This window comes from Scardinius erythrophthalmus (assembly GCF_964197995.2).
Source record: "Scardinius erythrophthalmus genome assembly, chromosome: 1".
Taxonomy (NCBI): Eukaryota; Metazoa; Chordata; class Actinopteri; order Cypriniformes; family Leuciscidae; genus Scardinius; species Scardinius erythrophthalmus.
Window position 1 is genome coordinate 38,106,562 of NC_138221.1, and position 22,096 is coordinate 38,128,657.

Below are 22,096 nucleotides of genomic sequence, written 5' to 3' on the forward strand. Positions count from 1 at the left end.
ATGATTCATCCTTTCTTCCCTATTTTTAATGGAGTCATCCATTTATCTAAATTGTTGTTGTTTGCTAATTTGGTATGTTCAGTGACTTGACAAAGCTGAGAAATGTTATACAGAGCAGTGAGGTGTGAAGTTCATGTTGCAGAGTTACACTACGGTTCAGATCAGATCCTGATACACTTCAATCATTCTAATAAGCTGATTTGATTGTCAAGAAACATGTAGTATTATTATTATTATCAAAGTTGAAAAGGGTGGTACTGATTAAGCTGGAATGAATAGAGAGTTCAAAAGAACAGCATTTATTTGAAATATAAACTGACGTTCAAAAGTTAATGTGTGCCTAAGTATTAATTTCATCAAAAAAAAAATTACTGTTATTTAATTTAATTTAATTATATATATATATATATATATATATATATATATATATATATATATATATATATATATATATATATATATATGTATGTATGTATATGTGTGTGTGTGTGTGTGTGTATATATATATGTATGTATATGTGTGTGTGTGTGTGTGTGTGTGTGTGTGTGTGTGTGTGTGTGTGTGTATATGTAATTTAATATTAATTTTAAGCATCAGGAAAACTTTATTTCTAATAAAAAGTCAATGTTTTTGTCACCTACTGTTCTGGACATTGAGAACTTTCTCTGTATGTTTCCTCTGCTTATCTGTAGACACAGCATTGTTCTTGCTGGTGCTAATCTACAGAGAGTATTTCACTTGTTTTGTATACAGAAGACAGCTTCCTCTAATGTCTTGAGGGTCCTATCTATGTTTGGCAGTGCTTGTCTGCTGTCTGCAGTGTCTAACACTACTAACTGGCAGTTTTACTCCAATTCACACTCCCACCGCGCTCATGGCTCGCACTTTCAATGAGGCAACTTCACAGCAATTCACAACTTGCGTGGCATTGGGTTCTGTTGAAAGACTAAACAACAAAGATGTGGGAAAGGATGTCCTGTGAAATCTATGAATTATCACCATTGAGCTCAACCCAGTTTGATCTGATGGATCTGTCCCGGGATTGAGTCACTTTGAATATAAAAACAGTTGATGCGATGAGTAATTTGTATGTTGTGTGTGTTTGTGCGAACAGGCCTGAAGAAGACAGTGAGGAGGAGTCCGTGGCTCATGGAGGCAGACAGAATCATGATAACCTGTACCGAGTGCACATGCCAAGCCTTTACAGCTGCGGCAGCAGTTACGGCAGCGAGACCAGCATCCCTGCAGGAGCACACACTGTCAGCAACGCTCCCGTTACTGAGTACATGTGAGTTGCACACACACACACACACAACATCAACAACCCATGCACAGTCTTTGAACACATTCAGGTCACCTTTACCCTCCTGTGAAGGATCCATGGGGTGTGTGTAGAAATAGCTCAATCACTTTGACCAATGTTTCTTACTGATCCCCACATTTCTACTCGATCGCTCTTTGATTCTTCCATGTGCCACCATTAATTTACATGTGAGGAAAAATAGTCGTTTAAACAAAAAAAATTTATCAGAACCTAAAGAAATATATGAAAATGTATTTGGGACTATTTAGATCACTAAACAACAATGATGATGCTTAATAATAATAATAATAATAGTGGTATTATTGGTATTAATTATTTTTGTTATGGTAATATAGTAGTAGCACAATAATATGAATTATATTGTATGATAAAAGTAATGTTATTGTTATCATAATTCTACCTATTTATTATTGTAGTTATTGATCTTGTTATAGAAATATAGTAGTAGTATAATATGATGTATACTTAATAATAATAATTATTATAGCCATATAGTTATGTAATAATATTTATATAGTATTATAATAGTTATTATTATTATTATTATATTATTATTATTAATAATAATAATAATGTTGGTAGTAGTAGTTGTTGTATACAAATTCATGATTTATAATAACAAGTATTATATTTATGAAAATAATGTAATAACAGCATCACCAAACGTGGACGTTTTCCACTAGAAACAAACATTGATGTATTATTTTAATTTAATATTGTGAAGCTGCTTTGATACAACCTGTGTTGTGAAAAGCGCTATATAAATAAACTTGACTTGACTTATTATACTTTTACCACTTAATAATAATTATTATTATTATTATTATTATATTTTAAAATAATTAATAATAGTAGCTATTATAATAATAATTAAAACCATATTGTTATATTATAATAATAATTATTATTATTATTATTATTATTATTATTATTGGTCAAAATAGTCATAGTTTTATAAAAATGTCTTGTTTATAATAACAAGTACTATTTTATTTATTTTATTTTCTCAAATAATCAGATATAAAACAACAATTTAGTTCTACATATTAGTTATCAGACACCGAAACAAACGTAATCAGTATTCATCCATCCTAAAAAAATAGTTGGCTGATTTCATCCCATTCAAGCTGATCGCTGCCCTGCCTGTCTCTCTCACACACCATATGTGCTGCACACGAGCAGGACTGAACGTTGTTCGGGATCTGGTGTGCGCTGCCATCGACTGCTCCATATGTGTGGTGTCTTGAACTGAGGATGAGAGATCCTCAAACAGCTGCTCCTCTCCAGCTGTGTGTCTCTGGAGGAGTGATGGGGGAACGGGGTGATGCAGGGGCTAGGAGAATGTTAAGGGGTGAAAAAAACAGCAAAAAGTACCTAAAAACACAAGACTAGCAGTACTGTTCAGGAAGAGAGAGAATGCAATGTAATCTATAAAACCCCTTTGTTTTCTATAAAAATTGAAGTAGTGCAATATGACACATTTCTATTAAAAGTAAGTGAGGTAAAGAAATTAATAAAAAAAATGTTTTGCCTGTAATGCATTAGGCTAATCAAAAACGACAGTAAATAACATTTATAATGTTACAAAATATTTCTGTTTCAAATAAATGTTGTTGTTTTGAACTTTTAATTAAAGAATCCTAAAAAATATATTAAGCATACAAATCACGCACAGTTTTCAAACTTTATAATAATAATAATAATAATAATGTGCCAAATCATTTTAAAATATATTGAAATTATTTGAACTTTTAATAATATTTCACAATATGACTGTTACTGTATTTTTGATCAAATAAATGTAGCCTTGGTGAGCAAAAGAGACTTCTTTCAAAAAAAAAAGAAGAAAAAAAGAAAAGAAAATCTTACCGACCCCAAACTTTTGAAACGTAGTGTAATTAAGCGAGTAGAATAAATTTTAAATTGATCTGTAACATTAATGCAGGAGTGTTTTGGATCTTTGTAAAGTGTGCGTGTCTCATTTCCAGGACCCAGAATGCAAACTTCCAGAACCCTCGCTGTGAGAACACTCCTCTGATCGGGAGAGAATCTCCTCCTCCATCTGTAAGTATCTGCACTCGTCCAACACACACACAAATCACAGAGTCATTTTGACAGCCTGAATGCTTAAATATTCACCTTATATAGCACATTTAGTTACACTTTATTTTAAGGTGACGTAGTTACATTGTACTTACTCAAATAAGTACTGAGTAATAATAATTAACTACATGTACTTACTGTAGAGTTACCGTTAGGGTTAAGGTTTGGTTTAGGGTTAGTTACTTGTAATTATGCATCATTTATAGTTATTACTTTAGTAAGTACATGTAGTAACGTGTAACTACGTCACCTTAAAATAGTGTTACCGCACATTCTTATAGTTTGCCTGTGTAAATCAGTGATCTCCCCCACTGTAGTTTCGTCACTGTACACAGCAAGTCATTACAAAGAGGCGAGCCCTGAACTCTGTGCAAGTAAATCAAGTCTTTGTGGATGATTGAGTAAGAGAGAACCGACCACAGACCTCTAAAGCCAACTGTTGTTGGGCAACACTTCTTGCCTTGCTTGACCAAGCTTACAAAACTGGAGATTTATAGTCATAGATCGATGTCGCATTGATTTTTCATGTGTGAGGAAAAGGAGAAGAGAGATTATGAGCCAGCTGAAACACTTGGGTAACGGAAGCTAGATGTCAACACGGTCACCTGTTGTTTGTGAAATCACGCTGTTACGCCCGACGTTTAGAGATGATTTATTAAACGAGTGCCTCCGACATTTAGACCTTTCATGTGTTTTTAACACCTTACTTTGGCAGCCGATCAATATGATTCTTCCAAAATAAGAACTGGAGCGCAATGCAAATGTAAGAGAGCACCATGGACACGACAGCACGCTTTCTGGACTGTTTGCAATTATCATTTTCTGCGGTAAAAAGTAAAAACAGGATGTAGCTTGAAGTTCAGACACTATTTTGGCAGTTTCATTCTCGTCTACAAAACAACAAAACAAACCACGCTTGTACAGAAACAAACCCGTCAGGGAGTTGATTTGTGGTGGGACTGTTAGCGTTCGCTCACTGATACACGCTAAGAATGTGTGCACATAATTAACTAGTTGAGTAAGTGTTCTGCACCTCCTTGTTGACTTGTAAAAACATTATAAAATAGATTTTCCTTTGCACCAAAATAAACATTCCCATTGAGTTCACTTAGCCTATCACCATTGCAACTGCACACATTAGTTGGCACTGTGGATACGTGATGTTAAAGTCAGGATAATGACGTGTGTTTTCAGACGCATCCAAATGCAGTGTTGGGGAAAGTTACTTTTATAAAAGTACTGCATTACAATATTGAGTTAGTAACTAATTGCATTACTTAGTTGCTTTGTATGGAATGTGTGTTACGTTACTTTTGCTTTTTCTCACCTAGGCTTGCTTGTTTGTTTTTTAATAACAAAAAAAGGCTCTTTCCCACCAAAAGTGAATTGAATAAGCCTCAGGCTGAAGGAAATGCAAATTCACGCCTGTACAGTAGAGGGCGCAGTTATAATGAACCTTTCTGCTGTGCTGTTGGATTGCAGACGAAAAAAGACGCTAGAGAAGAAAGTTTAGCACTCTTAGTTTAGGAATTAAAAAAACACACATGGGATGTTTATCTAAAGTCATTTTTTGCTTATTAGTATGGTTGAATTGGATCATATTTGTATTATTTAATTAGTGCAGGTTTGCGTAATATTTAATATTTTGTTTGCATTTAACTGCTTTTATTAATTCTGAGGAATACTAAACCTGTTTTTGTGCAAGTGAGGTGAGTAAATGCCTGCTCAGATTTAGTCTAGAACTACAGTAACCATCATGTTCACTCAACACCTCGTAACTTATGATTTCTCTCAACATTGGGACAGGAGAGCTGTCAGTCAGTAAAAAATGTACTTGCATACTACTTATCTGAAAATGTACCAGATATTTTATTGTACATTTTAAAGTAATGCGTTACTTTACTAGTTACTTTAAAAAAGTAATCCGTTGTCCCAACACTGTTCAATTATGACAATATTTTCAATAGGATTCCACGTGAGCTGGAATTTTGATGCAGAAACATTTCCCCATGCTCATTTTGCAACAGGTTCAAGTTGGTGACACAGATTTGCCATGCCGACAAACAGACAACTTTATTATATGTGACATTTTGGTGAAATTTCACCAATATAAGCACACTTTTACTGTCATATTTGCTTCTCGTTAGAGTCATGCATCCCACTGGAAGAGAATCCGCTTTTATGAGAAACTCGATTGCATATGAGACCATTATCAGATTGCTTACCAGATTAGTGTATATTTTTTAAATAGATTTTTATATAACTTCTGGGTGAGTGGCAATGTTTTTGTTTTTTTGCTAACAGTTATTGCTCGTTTAACATTTGTAAAGTAAAACAAAATCTAAATTTCATGCACATATACTTTGTAGTTTACCTGTAGTGTAGGCGAGCTACAGATTATCTGGACTTGCTGGTGTAAGTTATTCCCACTCACACCGTGTACCTGTGTCCCCCCACACCTTTGTGTCTGGTCTTGTGTCCTCTAGACCCTGTGTGTTGGTTTGTGTGTGTGTGTTGGGAGTTCATGTGTGCGTGTTTCTTGAGCTGGAGATGTCAGTGGTGTCTATCTGCTCTACAGTTTCTTGTCGTTTTCTTTTCTGCAAATCCACACAGTTGTATTTGACATCCACGGACAGTAACAGCCGTCACAGCTGGCAGTTAAAGCCATCGGAGAGTTCCCGCTCGTTTTGGTAACGGCCTCAGCTGTTCCAACAGGTACTCAAATGCCCCACTCCCACTTATTGGCCCACCTCCCTCCCTACAAAAACAAGAAAACAACAGCGTGATTCCTCCCCAAACCACCTTCATCCCGACCCAAGCAAGCTGCCCTCGCCCCTGGTGTTTCTGTTGTGTGCTTCCCTGGTCTTGTCATCTGTGGGGCAGCATGTTCTCCCTCCACCAGTATTAACTCTTCATGTATCTGACATAGAATCCAATTTCCAAGAACACCGAGAGGGATAAATGCATTAACACAGACATTAAGGGAGAGAACCGCTTTTTAATTTAGTTTAGCTAATGATTAGCATCCTAAAGGTGAATTCACACTGACAGTTATTAAAACGTCGGAGGTCATTGAGCCGCAGTGCTAATAGATTCAAGTCTAGTTTGAATAAATTTGAGCTCTGTCTTCTTTATAATGGTTCCTGGCAGTCATGTTGCTAAAAATCAGCGCTGTTTAAAGTCGTCATGAAACGGAAGTTACAATAGTCTTTTCTTCCCTATTGTGACGTATATCTGAGTGAAACGGCTTCTTGAACAAGAAAAACTGGGCGGGACTTGATTTTGTCCATGGGGAATTGATTGGATTGTTGTGGTTTGCTGCTGTGATGTCATATGAGTGACAGGTTGTCCCGCCCTCACGCCTGTAAACACGTCATCAGAGAAGAGAAGAGATCTTGCTGCAAAGGGTAGTTATTTTGATTTAAAGATTACAAGGGCAGTTAAAAAAAAAAAAGTGCACGGATAAATCATTTAAAATAAATGCTGCAATAGTCCATAAATGTAAGAATGTTCATGGTGACTTTAAAGTGACAAAAACATTCAAGAAATGGGCATGAAAAGCTGTGGAAAAGGGAGTGGGAAGAAGGGATACAACAACCAATAAAACACAGACCTACAACGCTCTCATTATACAGAGTAATGAATATTCAAATGTGAATGGAGAAAAAAATCAGGAGTTTGGGCAATTTACTGTATTTTAAAAAAATATATAAACCTATGACCACAAACTGATAAGCATCTTATCATTAGAGATTAACAACTATCATGAACAAATCAAATAGGTTTTGGTAAATCTTAAGAAATATCAACAAACGAGCATTTTACCTTTCCAGAGATATTGGTCTTTATAACAAATGATCAACTTCTTATCGCTTTGCCATTGCAAAACTCTTTCAGTGTGATTGCCCGTTAAGTCTTGTGAACGAAAGTAACTTCATGTAGCTCGATAGATTGCAACAGTAGGCATGTCATGCTTTGATTAGTACTTTTTATCTTTCAAAAGTACATATTAAGTAGTCCTATTAGGGATGCATTAATACTGGAGTCAGTATCGGCCTCATGTCGTGTTCAAATTTAGGTTTTAACTAAGTGCTGCCAGCTCCAGTCACTGTTGAGGATCAGTGTACATTGGACTTGAATGCACAGATTGGACAGGCTTTTCGTTCATTTAGAAACAAGGGTACGTGACTGAGCGTGGTGATTTTCCAACTGAAGGAATAAGTTATTATGCTCTAAACTATATTGAGAACTGTATTAAGTTTGAACAAGCCACTTTGCAAAGGTTATAGGCAGACAGAGTACATTCATGCCACAGTCAAAGACTTCAGTGAGAATAAAATTAGCTCAATGGAAGCAAAAGTGGCTTTACGTTAGTTTTGGGGCATTTTAGGACTAGAAGTATAAAGGAATATATCTCTTCATTCTTGACTATTAAGTCACATTAGTTGTATATTTCATAGTGTAGTTTAACTGCTTGCTGTTTAGTGAACAGTTGAAATTTGCAATTTTTGCAATAGTGTGCTCTTTACAAACCCAATAATATTGCATCTACAAGGCTGTCTAAATGAGTCTAGGTGTGCTGTGGCAGTTTTATTATTTAATTTTTTTAGTTGTATTATTATATGTTATTTTATTTTATTTTTATTATTTAGCACTTTACAACTGTTATTAACATCCACCATGTGTGATTCACTCAAAAGTGAACCGTGCTGCAAACAATTGTGAATTTAACTAACACTGTAATTGTCTCAAAACAAGGATATCAAATCTTTAAGTACAACTCTGGGGGGGAAATTTGCAATCTAATCATAACTTTTGGAAACAATGCATTATACAGTATTGTTAAAAAGTCCTTGGCACGTTAGAATTTTCACCCCAAAAAAATGGTTTTAAGCCAGTTATTTATTACTTTTGTTGTATGATGGTGAGATGAGATCTCTGTTTGGATCATACCGGCTGTTTTCAGACTCCTTGTGCATACAAAAATCTTACTGGATTATTATAATTAATGGCAAAAGGGATGTTTGGAAATGTAAACTGATATTCCCTACTGACACACTACAGCAAAAGATACAAATAATTGTCTTAAAACCTTTCTTTTTTTTGCCATTTGTTATTAGCTGATGTTACAGACCTTTTATAGTTTGTAAATATCTTAATTTTCTAATTTTACATCTAGATTACCAGTCATTCTTTAAGATCACTAATAATTTAATAACGAGCGAATCTCAGAGTGAAAATCCATTTTTCATTCTCCACATTTTAACGTTATAATGCCTAAATGCACTCGTGGCATTTAAAATGACTGATTTTAGTTTTTCTTTTGGTATTTGGCCACAGTTTTAATATCAGTGGCTGTTCTTTGTGTAAAAGCCAAATTAAGTCTAAAATCAAAATGATTTTGTATGTTTGTTTGTTTTTTTGTCTCCCTCCAGTACACATCCAGCATGAGGGCCAAGTACCTGGCAAACGCCCGACCCGACCCCAACAGCAGCTCCGCAGCAAACTAGAGGAACACTGTCTCCTTTCCCTTCAGTCTAAAGCTACCCCTCATCCACGTCTTGTTCCCACAGCCCAGACAAGTTTCACCCCAGGCCTACTCATTTAGCCATGTTGATCTTTGATGCGTGCTCTCCTACCCAGCTGATAAAGGACGTCCTTGCATCATGTAAATACTGCTGTCAGAGGAATGTTCCAGAGGCCTCTTGTGCTGTTTCCAGTTGGCCGGTTCAGTTCAGGCAGCTAGTTCAGCGTGGCGGCAACAGAAGGGTCACTCTCAGCCCTGAGTGTTTGTGTGTTTGTGTGTTTGTGTGTGTGTGTGTGTGTGTGTGTGTGTGTGTGTGTGTGTGTGTGTGTGTGTGTGTGTGTGTGTGTGTGTGTGTGTGTGTGTGTGTGTGTGTGTGTGTGTGTGTGTGTGTGTGTGTGTGTGTGAGCATCTGTGCTGAGTATGAACTACATTATGTACAGATACGTTGAGTGACGTGTGTGTATGTGTGTGTTGATCCATGCTGCCCTTGCTCAATTGTGGTGCTCTTGCCAGAGGTTCAGAAAGGTCCAGAACTGAAGAACTGGACAGGGTTTAATGCCCATAACCCTACATTCCTGATTGGCCTCTGTCCTCTGGTCATTTGAAGAAATGTGACCTTCTCCACTTTCAGGACCTACTGCCACGTACAACTCTATACCGTTAACATCAGTGGCATCTACTGTAATATAACTGGACCAATCTAATCATAATAGCGTGAGAAACTCTTGAGCATTGAGAATTTCCTTAGAACTCTAAGGAAGAGTTTAAGGGTTTCTCTTATTTTTGGCTTGGATAGCAATGAAATGGTTTGAGAAATAAGGCCAGAAACACACTCTACGCTAGTACAGAAATGCAGTATAAATGTATTGCACATCCTGTGGCGCTAACCTTCATACTCAAGGGGGTGATAGAGAGCCAGATGTGTTTTTTTATTTTTATTTTTTTTATTTAGGTTGCTAGCTGAGTAAGGATGTTTCTGAAATGTCCTCCTATACACTCATTCACTACTGACTGCTAATATACTCCACTAACATAAGTGAATAATTAAAGAGTGAATTTGGACACTTAGTGCACATAAAGTGCGTCGAGTTGCAGAAGTTCATTTGGCATGACGCTTGTTGTGCTTGTTTTCTAGTGGCCAGCTGTTGAGTGTACATCGATTGCAGTGCATTATGGGATTGAATGAATACACTCAATAATGTTCAAATAGTGCACTATATAAGGCTATAGGGGGTGATTTCGAACACAGCCCAACTTTCTCTTCAAAAAGTTGCTTTGTCATGAGAATAATGGATCTTAAAGACAAAAATTTGAAATAAGATAAAAACAAATGCTCGCTTTAGCAAACTTTAGTTTAGTTTAGCTTTTACATTTCTGTACTTGCGTATAGTACGTTACAGGCCTAAATCTGTAGCATACGCTGGTTGTGGGAAGAATAGATCTTTTCATCTCATTTAAAGGCTTTAGTTTTTGGTGTGAGATTAAGGTTTGTAGATGCCGTGTAGCTAATGAAATCCTTGTTGGGTTTTTTTCTCAATATACATGGACTGCATTAAACAAATTACTCATTTAACTTGGCTATATCCACTGCCATTGCTGGAAAACCTGGAAAAAACGGAGCCAGACAAACCAGCCTAACAAAAAGGAAATTGAGAGAATTTCAGATTGTTGACCAAACCCTGATGATCTGGATTTTGACCAAACGCTGATGATCTGGACAACCTCGAACTGCATTTGTGTCTGAATATCTTCAACTCCATTTAATCTGAATTCAGCAAACATCTAAAATTGCTTTGTCTGATGCTGGGACCTTATCTGAACATTACATTTGTCCTAATACTGTACAAATACGGAGACACTGGGACCAGCTCAAAGACGATTCATCATCGCTCATCAGTTCCAGGCAAGAGGCTGGGAGAGGAGTTCATTGTACTGTACACAATGTAAACTGAACATCTGAACCTTAATTTTGCTGATCGGTGGAGTCCTCAGGGAGGGGGACACCAATATGTCAGGAAGTGAAGTCATCAATGGCCCGTCTTGTTTTTTTCTTCTTCTCAAAGAAACTGAAGAGAGACCGCAAGCCTCAGTAACTTTTGCTGTAATTCAGTGTGACTTTCAAAAGCCCACAATTTCCTGGGCTTGTTGCTTCTGTACCACAAATTGCTTCCATTCCCAGAGTTGAGAGGAATCTTGCCATCCCTGAAGAAGACATAAAAGTGATGTGCTGTCAAACTGAATATTTTCCCCTTGATGAGAGCACAGACGCACATGAGACAAGGCCAGCAGCTGGCATCTGATCCGGTTGGACTCCCTGTCTCCTCAAAAGACCTCTCTCTGGTGCTCTGGACCTCATATAAGGGTGCCAATGTTTTCAGACCATAGGCATCATCTATCTCACATTCACACACCTCAGGACCACATTCTTCCCTCATACTGCCAACGTCTGGATTTCCGGACACCTAGTCCATGTCATGTCCTTACCACATATTCAGGGCTCAACAATACGTTTTTATTAGTCCAACATTTTCACTTGCCCCCCCCAAAATTACTGAAGATATGTGTGTATAATTAATTTTTTTCATTAATATATATTTACATTTTAGATATTGTTCACATTAAATATGAAGTGTGTATGTATGTATTCATTTAGAGCTGTGAATAGTGACAGCTCTAAATGAATGATAAAGGTTCATAAGTGAAGTTTCATGCTGACCCCGGTCGAGTGGGTCATTCTTATTGTTGAGTCCTGATTTTCCATCTCACAGAAAGTCGTGTGGGAATGCGGAATTGCATGCATGCTTTGTAAATGTGGATGGGGATGTGGGACTTAAAACAAATGCCAATGTGACAAAGTTGCTCAGAGACTCCCAGACTTTTATGAAGACAAGCAAGAACTTCATGGTTAGGAGAATTAAGGGATGTATCACAGCTATAAACAAACAGAGCTCATTATTTGACTGTGAGCGTTTTATTTCATTTTCTTTCTTTTTTTCTTTTTCTGCTTCTCAAAGCACGGTCATCCTATAAATGTGGAATGGAGCCATGTTGTGTGCTACTGACGCTTGCATTGGTTTCTCGGTTGATGCTTTTTTTTGATCAATGAACGAGGTCTGTACATCCTTGACTGTGCCAATAACCAACAGCTTTGTACCTTCTGTGAATCTCTAAATGTTTTTCATCTTTAAAGTGGACTTTTTTTCTCATGAGCTCTGTGTGGCCTGAGCAACCAAATGAGACACCTGTGAACATGAGCCTGACGTTGTGGGAGTATCTTTATTTTTCTCTGTAAATGACCACGTTTGTGATAATGCGATCTCTGAATTTACGTCGCCATTTACTCCTTGGTAATGTCATACTGCAAAAATAATGTGTATACAGTACATTAAGGAAATATTTGCAAGAAAATGGCCCATTAAGGACATGGAATTGTTGTAGTACAAACAGATCGTTTTTAATTATCTTTTTTTTTTTTTTTTGTCTGGCATATTTTTAGACATATTAGCAAGCACAAAATATTTTGTCTCTTTCATGCGAATAAATGATTTTGGTCTTTTATCAAGATGTTTTTATATGACTTCACTGTAGGATGACCTTTTTCAGTTACTAAAATGTTGTACATGTTTTACTGAGCTTGAACTTTAAGATTAAACCTAACATTAACTGATACACGTGTCTTATGTTTAACTATTAGCTTGTTGATCTCTCTGCTGCAGAACTTTTATTTGTAACTATGGTGAGTATATTAAATTACAGTTTTAGAATGGTGTTTATTCGGATTAATCCAACATCATGAGAAGTGTGAAAGATCATTTAATTATTCAATCATCTTTAGCTTACTTGTCATTAACTTTTTTTAATATTGTAATTAGGCTATATCACACCACATAAGCCGCACTCTTTAAAATAGCAAACTGGCCATGGACATCTTCTGTGTCACTACAGCAAAGACTGTACAGAGAAAAATACATTAAAAAATACATTAATATATATATATATATATATATATATATATATGTTTATTTATTCATTTAGCCTATTATGAGTGTACGTTCTCCATTAATCTTTTATACTCAATCACTCCCTCTATGGCTTGTGGATAGAAGAGCACAGTTGACTTCGTTCTAGCGTATAAACCTAAACACAGGAGGGCAGCATTGTGTCATTCAAAAGAGAGGACTTTACTATGGACAAGTTCGGAAGGGTAGGCTATAGCTTACTACTTGCTATATAGCCTACCACCTAGTATTTAAAAAAAAAAACAGTAAGTGAAACAGTTTATTATTCCAAGAACGTTTCAAACGCTATTTGTTAGATATTGTTGTCACGTGACATCACGTATCACGTTTACTTTAACTGTTTCCGGTGAGTTGTCTAGTAATTTAAAACTTTTAATCAAACGTTGTGAAATAATAATAATGGCTTTTGTCAGTCTCATTAAGTAGGCTAATGAGTTAAGAAAGAGATGGAAAAAATTGCAACAGATTCATCAAATACACTGGAAATGGACGGTCGAGAGCATTGCATCGTGGGATGCAATTTTCCACATAAAAAGGTCTATTTACTGCTAATTTTTTATCATGTAGTTGGTCTATTCTATAGGGAATTGTTTACGTAGGCTACTGAAAATCTGTATAGCCTACTTACTATATAACACTGAAGGCTGAGAGTAGGCCTATGCGGTTTTGAATTCCACTACATTAATAATGCATTTAATTAATAATTTCTGTTTTTCATACATACATACATACACAAAGATATATTAGCTACTGTTAAAAGTTATTTTTTACCAAATTTTTCATGTGCCTTAGTAACATCTAATCAAAATTTCCTACAACTTCACTGTTGTTTATTTCTCTGAATGTACGAATGTTTGGAGCTCCGTGCGTTACGTTTTAAAATGTTGCCTAAAGATTTTTCAGTCAAGTCAAATGCATTGAATGCTGCCTGGGGGCTGACAGCTAGGAAAACAGAAATCAGAGTGTTGTGTTTATGACCTCAGTCATGGGGGCCAGTGTCACAAACAGGACAGACACCCACCATAGTGGCTTTCCTGTCAGCCACCGCCTCACTGGCCCTGTGTGTGCGTGAAGGGGAAGAGGGTGGACTTCTGGGAAAACACAAAGCACATAATCAAGGGATTTCTACACAGAGCACACCCTGCTTGTCTCCTTCCATTGTCCATAAAAATGTAATGCGTATATTTTTTTTGAGAGCCAGACAAAGTCACAAACTCAAAATGTGAACAGGCATCAAAGAAACAAATTAGCTTACCAATCCACACAAATAAAACGCTTGCGGATGTGTCACAGGACCCCTTTTCCATCTAATACAAAATGCCACAGGTTTATTCCGTAACTGGGATCGCAAATGGAATTCTGCACAGCCTAATTGGAAATTGAGTTAGGCCCCTATTGTTGAGCCTCAGGAATGCATTGCGAATGCAGTGGTGTGGTTAAGTGAATGGAAATGAGGGTGATGCCATGCAGGCTCCTGTGAAACAACCCTCCATAGCAGATTTGCTTTTATTAGACGCAGGGCTTAATGCCAGCACATTTAGTGTGGCTTCCCCTCGCTTCACGGTTGGGCCTTTTATTTGTGGACATATCAATGTGTCTGATCATAGGTGATATATCTTCAGGGGTTTTATCATCTGCAACCATCTGCTTGAAAAATGATTTCTGTTTGTCAGGAAACTGTTGGGGGCTTTCCTAGCAGATGTTAATTTTGTTATGCTGTCAATATTGGAGAACTTTTCCAGTCCCCACATTTTTTAAACCACATTCTTGCATAATTTAACAATTTATTTGAAGAACTACAAATGGAAATAAAAACTGCTAACATTTTACAATAAGGTTTGTTTCCATTAGTTAATTTAAAGAAACAGTGAACAGTACTTGTACAGCATTTATTAATCTCGATTAATGTTCATTTCAAAATTTAATTTTTTTAAGATCCAAAGTTGTATCAGTTAACGTTAATGCACTGTGAATAACATGAACACGTTCATTTTTATTAAGGTTAATAAATGATGTAGAAATATGTAGCTCATTGTTAGTTCATGTTATTTAATGCATTAACTACTGTTAAGAAATGAGATGTTATTGAAAAGTGTTACCTAAAAATGTTTTCCGATATCAAAATTCAATCCGGCCCGTGTAAGAATAAAGAAGAGAAAAGGTCAATTTCAGTTGTCTTTACACTCCATCTAGATGGAAAAGATTTTGAGTCACGGTGACAGGGCAGATTCCTCAGATCCATACAGAGGGGCAGCTGTCTTCAGGGGGTCTGCATACCCATTCCTCACACCCCACTGGCTCTTTTTAACATCATTCTCCACCAGCAGGAAGGAGCAGGCCACTCTGAAAGACTCAATCCTGTTGTCCCCTCTCCTTTATTTAAGAGCAGTGTGGAGAAGCAGGCATTCCTCCAGTGCTGGCTTTGATTGTCAGTTAACTTCTCTCAAACTCCACCCATTGCTCTTCTCTAATACCCACACCATTCAGAAACATCTAAGGCTGCTTATTCTGAGCCTTACGCTCTTTTCTTACCCATTTTGTCAGCTTTATTCCCCCTCACTGTCGCAATTTATATACCTCTGTGTTCTTTCCCACCACAGCGCAGGGACAAGGGAAAGTTAACAAGGTATAACCCACATTAGTGCACCACGTTGCCTCTGAATACCCCAGAATACCTCAAGAATGAACAACTGCAGGAAAAGCTGCTCTACACCAAAACAGCATTGTGGTAAAGGGCTGGAGAGCTGAGCTCTCCAGTTATAGTGAACATGACTCATTTCCTTTAAAGGAGGTTCGGTCTGTTGTGTCCGTTGAAGATGACATGTCAAAACTGAAACCTTGAGGAGGAAAGCAGTTGGGTTTATTACTCATAACAGTTGGTTGTTGATATTAGCCCCTTTCACACATACAGTCTTTACTGGTAAATTACTGGTAAGAGATCATGTGTAAACAGAACCTTTTCAAAAATCCTGACAAATTGGTTCCGGCAATTTACCAGTAAGGGAAGTTGTAACATCACCGGTAAATTACCGGTAATGTGCTCTGTGTGGGCGGATGAAGCCGACGACGCGGCGTTTAAAGATCACTTCTGATGACTGACTTCACAGAATTTACCGATATTTTGTATATTATTGTATATATCTGGGAATGTCCCTTACCTGTAAAAAAAACAGAACGCCGTTGGTTGTGTGAACAGCATATTTGTGTATTTACAGGTAAAGTCATTCTGGCAATTTTACGGTAATTTACCGGGATTTCTGTGTGAAAGGGGCTAATTGATTACTGTCCTGTCACGCACCTTTGCAGGATGTTAAACAATCCAGTGGCTGATTGGCTCAACTGAAGATGTTAGAGTGAATAAACTTGTTTATCAGTTAATAGCACCATCCTGTCCTGTCCTGCCCTGAGAGAAATCTTTGAGTTTAACTGATTTGCATTCTGCTTTGCATCAGAGAATCACCAAAAGATCACTTTCCCCTATAGCCTAGTTCACGCACTCATCCCAGCTTTGGGGGAGCACAATTCTCATTCCATTAGATGAAGCTTAGTACCTCATATGATTTTAGTAAGATATTTTGATGTGTCTGTGTTACTGTGTGATAATAATTAACTATACTTACTATTGGGTTAGGGTTAGTTGCACGTAATTATGCATAATTTATAGTTATTACTACAGTAACAATGTGTAAACCAGTGTAACAAGGTTTTATGCTTAATTATTTGTGAAAATGCAACAACAAGATTGCTTGATTTTCTTTTCAAAGTTCAATTCCATTTTCATTGAATATTTAGATTTTATTTTGTTTCTGAAACTATTTTTAATAGTTTTAGTTTAGTTAACATTAGCATCACAACAAGCTCTTTTATAATAACTTTCCTTCCCTCCCTGTTCAACATAACTTTTAAGACTGTAATGGTCTGTGCTGGGGAATACCTTCTTGCACCCTCTGTTTTAGTTACTTTTTGGTAGTTAACTACTTTTTCAAGCTCCTTGATTGTAGTTGAACTTCTAATTTAAAAAGTACACATTTAAATAATGCAGCTTCCTCAATAACCAATGTAAAATATGACAGAAGGAAATTTGTAGATGCTGTGTGAAGTAAAGCTTACTGGCTGGTGTGTGTGTGTGTGTGTGTGTGTGTGTGCGTGCGTGCGTGCGTGCGTGCGTGCGTGCGTGCGTGTGTGCGTGTGTGTGTGTGTGTGTGTAGGATACAGTCCCACCCAATTTTTGTTTCAACTGGAAATAGTAAAATGTTAATTTATGCAGATGTAGCCTTTGCTAGACACTGATGAAAGAAAGTTAAAAGGGCCCAAAGAAAGATCACATTTTCCAGAATGAGCCATTGGAAAGATCTGCTTGTAGGATGTAGAGAATGAGATCACACATAACATTTTGCCTTGCAATTGGCAGAACATTGTCTCCTGGTGTTTTATTTCAAATGTATGCTGGTTTCTAAAATGTGGAACAAAACCTTGAAATGAGTTGACTCTGTTTGTTGTCATCCAGGTGAGAGTTCATCTTGGCAGTTTTGCCAAGGAAGTCAACAAAAAAATGTACAGACAAATGAACTGCTGAATGAATGAATGTTCAACACGTGGGACACCCAGGAGACATCTCTCAGCATGCTTGATAACCCTCCATGAGAATCCCTGAAAAAGACATTTTTGCTCTGTGAGGTAAAGGCTCTATGGCCGAGGATATCTGATAGCTGGATTAGGAGATTGTCCCTCAGTTCCTTTGAGCACATGTTCATAGGGATTACAGATCCAGCCAGTGGCTGGGAGTCCTGGAGAACTGCTGTGGTGTGCAGGCGCTCACTCGCTGTAATTATATCCTCTCAAAAGAGTTGACTGAAGAGAATTACCGGTAGGAGATCATGTGTGAACAGGACCTGTTAAAATCTCCCAGTAATTCAGTTCTGGCAATTTACCGGTATGAGAAGTTGAAACAGAGTAAATTACCGGTATGATGCTGTGTGTGAACAAAGAATGAAGATTAGAGGTATGAGCACATACGAGGTCCGAAAACGTTTTGGGTCAATCATAAAAGTTCAGCTGCTTTTTAATAGTTTTTCGATGTAAATATGCGCTAGATGGAGATCTTTGACAGCTTTTTCAGCATCGCGCTATTGACCCTGCTTTCTTTTCCAATCATCATCAGCGCTACGGCTCTGCAGTTAGATATGCGCGTCTCACATTTTTAAGAGCAAAAATGCGTTCAGTGTGATCATACCATACAGCTGTCAGATGTAAATAATAACATGTCAAATTGACCAGACTGTAAAACTAAAGCGCTTCTCCTCTCCTCTGCGTTTAAAGATAATTCCCAATAACTACAGAATTTACCAGTATTGTTGTGCTGATGTGTCAATGAAAAGCCAGAACTCTGTTACTTTTGTAAACAGCATATTTGTGTATTTACCGATAAATCATTCTGGTAATTTTACGGTAATTTAGTTCTGGGATTACTGAGTGAAAGGGGCTAATATAGTGACTAAAAGTAAACATTTAAGATTAGCATGACAGCGGTGACTAGTGTTAATGCTAATCTTAAATGTTTACTTTCAAATTGAACATAAAAGCAACCTTGCCATTGCTTTCTTTTTATTAAATATTCAAACTTTTATCTGGTACCTCACTTGAACGAACCCCTAACCCTAAAGTATTGAACTGTGTAACTTTGCAAACTACATAAACAATAACAGTGCTCAAAACACCTTTATGAACGCACAACAACATACTAATAATGCTCAGAACATTTTAGTAACCACAAAAGATGTTACAAAGATGATAACGCTAGTGAAAGTAACATCTTTATGAGAGGAGTTATTTCTGTAGAATTGGCAGGAAGCCTGTCTGATCGCTATCTAACAGAAGCTTTCACTATGAGTTTGCAAGCCCTTTTACTTCACTGAACACGGTTTATTAATCGAATATGGCACTCAAAAACGTTTTGCACAGCACTTTTTTGCATGTCTTTTTGAGGCCTCTGTTGAAGTAATAAACAAACAGTTGGAGAGCTTTTGCCTTATTCGTTATGTGCGGATCCTTTTGTGCTACTTTTTTACTTTTCTGCATAAGTTTTGTGATGTTGGACTGTACACATTTGGCGCAACATAATTTCTTTCACCACATTTCTTTTAATCGGACATAGAATATGCCACTGGATTTGAGTAAAAAAAAACATTTCTACTTAAGAGACAGATAATATAAAGTTCGAAATGAATGTAGCTTGAACAAAAACGGGGAAAAAATACAGACCGTTTATTGCTATGATCAGTTTCGAGAGTTCAAAAGGTTTGAGTATGTAAAGATATGAGGAGCTGCAGGGCCCTCTGACTCATAATAAAAACATTGCCATCTTCTTTTCAAGAAACCATGCAACGGTCACTTTGCTCAAGCAACAGTTTATTTGTCTGGCGAACCGCTATGTGGGTTTGTGGTCTGATGTTTTTGAATTCGGTAAAGCTCTAGTGTTTTTGTTGGGCTCTCTGAAGAGGAACTGGCATTGCGAGATACATCTAGGTCAAGTGTCAAAGGGAGCGATCGGTTGTGTTTTAATCCAAGAGTTTTTTATTTTTTTACTTTTTTTAGTCATTTTCCAGTCTCTTTCGGACCCAGACATTGTGTGGTCTGACTGTATTTCACGCATCAGTGCAGAAGCAGTCAAAACAGACCTCGAGGTCTTAATTACAAATGAGAATTTGGCACGAGGATGAGAACGGAAATGGATTCTATTTCTAAAGCTCGGTTCTCTGTAATGTTTGTCATACCAACTAGCTAAGTGGTTAGCAGAACTCATTAATAAGCCCTTCAGGTTGATGAATGGCATGAATGTTTGGGTGTAGCTTACACATTGATAACCCTCACTATAATTTTGAGGTCATAAGCAAGTAGTTTTGGTTACGGTACAGGCAGCTTTGTTTATATGCCACACTGAAGACGTAATGTTTTGGGTGTTTTGTGTACAGTCGGGTTAGAGGCACCTGGTGTCTCTTAACTGATAACTACCTCAGTAGTGTTTAGGCAGTTGTCTTTCCTTTAGGCAGATTACCTCTCTCTGGCTGTCTGCCCTGCAAAGAGTGCTTTGCATAATTCAGTCTCGCAATCCACCTTGAGTGTGAATTCAGCCTAAATAAAAAGCTTCTTGGAATGCAGACTTGAAGACCAGTACCCATAATCATAGCTTTGGTTTATTACAGTATAGTGAGAGCGAACACATGCTCAAATTTGTCTGATGCTTCGGGTCTTGCAGACATGTTTTCTGACATCTGCAGCCACATATGACACATGGACAGTGTGAAGTCTTGAAAGAGGGTTTTGGGAGGAAGAAATATGATTCAGGCTCATTGAAGTAAGTCTTTTCGGTGCAGTGGTTAATTTTGGGGTGATCCGTGTCTCAGACTTACCCTAAAGAATGCAGAAATCCCCTCTCTGCCCTCAGACTCATGGGAAAACAGGCAGTCGTGGCTTAAGAATATAAACTCTCACACCATTAAAATAGGCACAGATGTGACTTAATAAAAACATGATTATGTTTGTTATAGGATCTTTGTGATCTGACTGGAATGTAAAAAATTGTGGTTTCAAAAGTATATTAAATAGTGTCATCGGGGTGTGGAATTAATGTTTGTGGTTGAGTTCTCAAAATATGACCTCAGCCTGTTATTAATGTTTGAAGGAATAAAAGGATTTGTATCTACTTGCAATAACATTTACAACATCTCTGTTGTTGACCTCCCATTTATGAGGAGGAATTCCTTCATCCGAAGGAAAATAAGTCTTCAAAATGTATTAATTCATCCAATGAAAGAAATTCAGTTTCTTTTTCTAGGCTGCTGCACATATTACTGATTCTGATTATGTAAATCATATTATATTTTTTCTCTGTTGACGTTTTCAATGAGACCAGACTAACTAAATCTAACTTTATTTCATGCAGCTGTGACCATCCAACAAAAGTAGAGCAGAACAAAATATGCTTTCTAATATTTGTTGCAGTTGTTGTTGTTATTGTTGTTACTGTAAAAAGTGACTGGTTAACTTAACCTAAAATAGGTGAGGAAACCTGTTGCCCTAAATTAATTAAGTAATAAACTGCATGCGTAATTGAAAAAATTAAGTTATGTGAATTTGTCAAGTTCACATAACTTATTTTTTTCAATTACGCATGACGAATAATTTAAGTTTATTTACTTTATGGTTTCCCAACTGATTGCTTTTTACAGTAAGATAAAATTCTGACAGTTTATGTAATTCAATCTTTTTAGCAGACTACTTGCGTAAAATGCATATAAATAGCAGTTGTCACTCTATATCTCACAATATGACACTCAAATGTGTCATATTTGATACATTTTAACATGATTTTTCTATAAATTGATGAATAGATTATCAAGTAACCTAAATGCTTCGAAACACAATAAATGATAATATTGAAATATAACAATGTAAAACGTTATTCTTATGTTTACTTTATAAAAATCATTAAAGATTAATGTGCCATGACTTGAAGCTGGACATTTTAAGAATTATACTAAAAGGCCTTTTACTTGCTCACTTACCAGCAAGAAAAAGTTTGAATATTAGAACAACTATATTAAACATCTAATATTTCTATATTAGAATATTTTAATGGTCACAGCTTGCTAAATTAAGGTGGTGACACATCTTAACTCGTTCTCCCCTATATATGCAAGGCCTCAGATGGCGTTACTTATATAGTGTGTTGAAAGAACCGGTAGTGAGGAAATGATCTTTCCCATGGCATTTGTTGTAGAATAATAAATTATGTGTGAGTGAGACTAAACTTTCAAGTGTGTTTCATTAATTCAGCAAGCAACACACAGCGGGTCAGTGCCAGCACTCGAAACCCACGAGAGGCCAAGTTTGTTTTGTTTGCATGCTTCAGTAACAGTTCACAACAGTTTTGACAGAGTAAGAGACACTGGCCTCTGAACTTCTGTGGTCTGGCAATGATTTTACTTCCAGTGATTGATGCAAGTCGTCTGTGTTGCGCAAAGTTTGTCCTTTTCACTGTTAGTCTTATATGTTGTTGAAAGTGATAGATCACCAAAAAAAAGTGAAAATTATGTCATTTTGTACTCGTTACCAGTATGATT

The 22,096-nt window shown here is 36.8% G+C and overlaps 1 protein-coding gene across 1 annotated transcript in view; it reads left to right on the forward strand.

Moving 5' to 3' along the window:
• Positions 1 to 10,253, forward strand: part of ttyh3a (tweety family member 3a) — a 70,701-nt gene extending 60,448 nt beyond the window's left edge. Inside the window, exons 12-14 of the mRNA XM_081380319.1 lie at positions 1,116 to 1,289; positions 3,314 to 3,389; positions 8,864 to 10,253. Of these exons, the coding sequence (XP_081236445.1) occupies positions 1,116 to 1,289; positions 3,314 to 3,389; positions 8,864 to 8,938 (325 nt within the window). The 3' untranslated portion in view covers positions 8,939 to 10,253. The remainder of the gene's footprint in view (positions 1 to 1,115; positions 1,290 to 3,313; positions 3,390 to 8,863) is intronic.
• The last annotated feature ends 11,843 nt before the right edge of the window (positions 10,254 to 22,096 follow it).